At 40.5% G+C, this 5,163-nt stretch overlaps 1 protein-coding gene across 1 annotated transcript; it reads left to right on the top strand.

Annotated features, from left to right (window-relative positions):
- Positions 1–551: 551 nt before the first annotated feature.
- LOC306968415 (galactose-specific lectin nattectin-like) lies at positions 552–1,823 on the top strand (the record flags this gene model as incomplete). The annotated part of the gene is made up of 6 exons (XM_079563762.1): positions 552–555; positions 899–934; positions 1,099–1,169; positions 1,240–1,359; positions 1,440–1,551; positions 1,622–1,823. The coding sequence occupies 6 exons, from the start codon at positions 552–554 to the stop codon at positions 1,684–1,686; spliced, it is 408 nt and encodes a 135-aa protein (XP_079419888.1). The 3' UTR covers positions 1,687–1,823.
- Between the last annotated feature and the right edge of the window lie 3,340 nt (positions 1,824–5,163).

Here is a 5,163-nt window from a genome sequence, read left to right as displayed (position 1 = left end):
CTGAAAACGGTGAGCTGAACTTCTTATCACGGAGATTAAAGCCTCTAAACACCACTTATCTACTGTGTTCTCCACATGATGATAACTTTACAAAACAAAACGTAATCCACAAGCTTCAAAAATCAGAACAACAACAACTCTAACAGCATTTATGAGATGCAGCTGCAGTGTTTTTGGGCAGGTCTGCAAAGTTTTGTGAATATTGTGCACGCTCTCCGTGACTGTTGCTGGTGGCGAGAGAGCATTCAGTCAGTGAGCTGGAACTGATTCAAAATGATCTGAGGTTTGTTTTGTTGCAAGACTTTGTCACCTTGCCAGACTATCCATTGAAAGCAAACTGGCAAGAAAGCTGAACTTTGATCATTTGATAAATGATTTTGAGACTCGCCACTGGGCCATTTTAAAGTGATGTTGAACATAACTTTGTTAGACCTGGTTAACAAACAGTTTAGGTTCAGTACTAGTTAAGTCCTGGACTGGTTTAGTCCTGGCATTACTCCTGGTGTGTCTTGATTTTCAGCCCTTTTGGCTCAACTAGTTTTAGTTTAGTTATGGGTTAGTTCTACCTACATGTACATCTCTCATAAAGGATACGGGGCATGTTTATTGGATTAAATTCTATCTGTAAAAAATGTAGGGGCCCCAGAAAAGTTTGTTTCCTTAGGGCCCAGAATTTCTGGCGGAAAGAGACAGAAAACGCTGAGGTCGACAGTTTGTCACACAGTCTTTCAAAAAGAAAGGTAGCCTGCCCTATTCCTCTATTCCAGAACTCTCAGACTTGCTTATTTTTGTTGTTTTATGACCTGCTCTAGCTAGCTTACTGTAAAAGTTACTGAATTATGATTTACATCCAACAATAACAACATCCCTGCTGTCTCCGGGTTATCATGTCTTGTAGGCACAGATGCTCCTCCCACCGAGGCCCCCATCGAAGGTGAGCCTGTGTGTTAAACTTCTTATCACAGAGATTTATCGGACATTCTGCAGCAGTTATCGCCCCCATAAAACATATATATCAGCTAATGCTTTTTATTCTTGGGCTTCTCTCCAGGACACGCTTGAATGTTAAACCTCCTATTCTTTGTGTTTGATTTGCAGCCGATTGGAAAGAGCTCAATGGCCGGTCTTTCGCTCTTGTTCCAAAGCTCTCGACGTGGGCTGACGCTCAGGTGAGTCCAACTGGTTTGTATCTAAACTGAAGAAGAACCTTCCCTGAGAATCTCCATCTGTCTCTCTCAGAGAGATTGTATGTCGGTGAATGGAACCCTCGCCTCCATCCACAACTCCCAAGAGGACGACTTCTTGAAGGTTCTGGCACACGGACAGAGAGCATGGATTGGTTACTCCAACGCACAGGCTGTATGGGTTCATTTCTTTCGGCGTGTAAGAAAAGAGAAGAAAGATAAATCATATTGTTTTTATGTCTCTGCTCAATCTAGGACAACGTCTGGCTGTGGATAAACAGTGACCATTCGGACCACAATGGGTGGTGCGACGGAAAGCCCGACCAATCTGGCGGAAACCAGCACTGTGCAGTTATAAATGTCTCCGGTATGCAGTCCTTCCACAGGATGAACACAAAGTGGATTTATGTTTGTTAATGTGCTCCTTTTATTTCCAGGGAAAGAGTGTTGGGATGATCAGGATTGCCACACACCGTACAGCTTCATCTGTTCACACGATTAAACTCACAACTCGTGAGCTTAAGAGGCATCGACCAGAATCCAGACCGAGTCAAGGAGCAGTGAGACGGCATGTGTGGAATGAAACCTTTACTGTTCTGTCCAAACTGACTCGGTGTCTTAAAGCTCATGGAATATTAAAAGCAGTTCCATTCATTCATGCTGTGTTCATGACGTTTCATTTCATTCACTTCAGCCTTTTCAGTCTCCCAGATGCACTTAGCTTTAGCACCGCTGCTTCCTCCAGTGTCTGGTGAACACGGGGAGCTGCTAAGAGCTGTAAAATCACATGATTGTTAACCACACCGCACAGAAAAAAGTGCTGCAGAGTCAGAGAGGTGTGAGGGTGTTGAGGAGTTATCACGCTCAATGATCTGCGGTCAGCGAGAGGAAACAGAGACGGCGAGAATCACAAAACTGGCGCACATAGGGAGTGCATAGGGTTCCAGCATATTTCATGGGAATACATGGGAATTAATGGGAATAAACAGGGAATTAACACAAATCAAGGTTGCCTCTATAGCAAATGAATCTGATTTTACACTGAAAAAGCAGCACAGGATTAAAAAGCTTCCAAGAAATTGTCAGCGTCAAATCAAATTTGAATTAAAAGGTAAGGTGGTGATGTTAAAGGGATATTCCAGGATTATTGACATAGGGCCTCATTTCCTAGTTATCCAGAGTGTTGCTGATTTCTGGAGATATATTTTTTTTGTATTTCATGCAGTTCTTATATTTGATGAGTTACGTGGTACTAGGCTAGTGCAAGGCTAGCGCATTTCTATGGTATCAGCTAGCCTGCATTAAAAACAGTCTTACGCACTCCACAGTGCACCTGAGGCAAATCACTTATAACACCAGACTAACCATATAAATGTCTGTGTCCATAGAATCATGTTTGGAATATAACTGACCTGCATCACATGAATGATCGCATTTTGAGGGACTATTTTCTAGCAGATCACTCCGCCGCTGCGTCGCTTATACAACCACGAAGCTGCTCAAATATAAGGTATTTTAAAGGCAAAATGGTTAAAATTACTCTATCGACACAGACATTTATATGGTTAGTCTGGTGTTATAAGTGATTTGCCTCAGGTGCTCTGTGGAGCGGGTCAGACGGTTTTAGCCTAGCGCCACGAAACTCTTCAAGTCGATCTGTTACAGCGCAAGGGAAGCAATGCCCTGATTATGAACATTGTTTTTGCTGATCATAGGATTGTCATCATTTGTTTAACCCCTTAACGCCTATTGGCGTAAATCGGCAACATACCTCTTCTTGCCAGACTGTGGCTAAAATAACGCACGTTTTCCCTTGATACCTGTTTGCGCACATCCATGCCGTACCTAGGAACGTTTTGCAAGCACTAGTTTCTCGTAGGACCGGTCAGAGAAGGAACCACAAGCGGGTCATGGTAGCTATTTAGCGGAAATAGCATTTCTGCAAATCGAGGCAGCAACTTTGATGAAATCTTCAAATGTAAATTGAGTTGTGCTAAAATAAAATTATGCAGCAGCTCCTTGTTTCCATCTTTAGATTATTGATTGGAATGAACTTCGTGTGATGGATTTTTTTTTTGTTATTTGAAGATTTAGGTACGTTGCCAATCGGCAACATCAGGCCATAAAGGAAAACTGCAGTAGCTCCATCTGGTGGCCACAGTGACCGCATTTTAGTAGTATTTAGATGTATTACAGTGCTAAAACGTTTTTTAGAACATGCCATTTTAGTGAAATTCTATAATCATTGTAACAATAACATACAAAGATATAAAAAAAAAAGTTAGCCCTTTTTTTACACAGAACAAAATGAAACCGTTGGTGTTGTTTGCAAAGCGACCACAAGGTGGACCTACTGGACCACAAACAAGAGTTCCACGTCCGAAAATAATGTGCAATTATAATATAATTTGCAAATAAGTAATGGTACATAGAGGTATCTGATGTACAATGTATTATAAAACCTCAGGAAAGGGAGCAAAATCTGATAATTAGTCATAAAAATTGTAGATATTTTGTAGATAAATTGTCTGCACCTTTATAAAGTGCTTTTTTTTCACCTCCCTACATCAGGTGATGAAAGCAGCAGCAGCAGGGAAGGCACTGATGACAGGAACAGCAGTAATGAAGATGTTACTGAACATCCTGATGCCCTTCCTGTTACCAGAGCTGCTGCTGCAGGACGGCATCAGCTGCTCAAAATCAACACTTTGCAAGAATTTAGTGAAAAGCGTTAGCTCTGTTTACTGTTCTAATATCCTAACCTGAATACACAAGTGTTCAGTGTATCTTCCAGTGCATTTACATTTGTAATAATTGTGAATAAATACATTTTGTCATTTTCATACATTTACAACTTTTGCCTGTTGTTGCCGAATTACAACATACCCAAAATTGCACTTATGCCTGTTGTTGCCGATTGGCAACATACCTAAAACTATATCTATACTATGTGCGACATAAAAATTTACAATCTCCACTTAATTTAGCATCAGCTTGAAAGCAAAAACACTGATAATAATTTTTTTTATATAATGGGAAATTAGTTCAGGCGTTAAGGGGTTAAAAAACGTAAAATGCCGACCACGGCCCCGGGACGTGACGACATCGTGATCGCTCATATTAAACAGCTAAAATCTGGAAGAGTCTCCTGAAGATGTGAGACAGGCCTCAACTACAAATCCAGGCTGAAAACTGTTCTTTTTAGCTGCATATGCCATGGCACAAGTATTTTGTCTTCATTCTTTGCCCTGAAAGTTATTTTAAACTGATTATTGATCTTTTAAAGATCATTTACCTAATTTTGTATAGCCTACTTTCATTACAAATTGTGCTCTACAAACAAACCCATCTTGCCATGCATAAAATCTTAACTGATAACCAATAATAACACCCGATATATATATATGCACTTTATTTTGTGACACGAAATCAATGCAACAGCTCACAGTTCTATCAAAAATATATAATTTACCCCAAAATCTGCTGGTGTAACTTTGCTGTCCTGAAACTGCAGCAGCTCCGGGCTACAGTAGGATCAGGGCGGTGGCGCTGAGAGACAGTCAATGAGCTGGAGCTTCAGTTTCAATGCAATTTGAGCCTATAATTATCGACCCTAATTCACACACAAGTAACAGACAACTGTGAAGTGAAAGCAAAATGATACATGATTGTGTTATTTTTCAAAAAATAGAAAACCGAAAAGTCGGGCGTGCATAAGTATTCATACAGCATGAATGAATACTTTGTGGAACCCCCTTTTGTCTTTTGAGGTATGACTCTACAAGATTTGCACATGTGGAGACTGACATTTTAGCCCATTCCTCTTTACAAAACAACTCAAGCTCTGTCACATTAGAAGGAGAGCGTTTTTTAACAGCAGTTTTCAGATTATTCCACAGATTTTCAATAGGATTTAGGTCAGGACTTTGACTGGGCCATTCTAACACATTAATATGTTTTTATTGAACCATTCCATTGA

Source organism: Gobius niger, assembly GCF_951799975.1.
Source record: "Gobius niger genome assembly, chromosome: 9".
Taxonomy (NCBI): Eukaryota; Metazoa; Chordata; class Actinopteri; order Gobiiformes; family Gobiidae; genus Gobius; species Gobius niger.
This window is presented reverse-complemented; position numbering and strand designations above follow the sequence as displayed.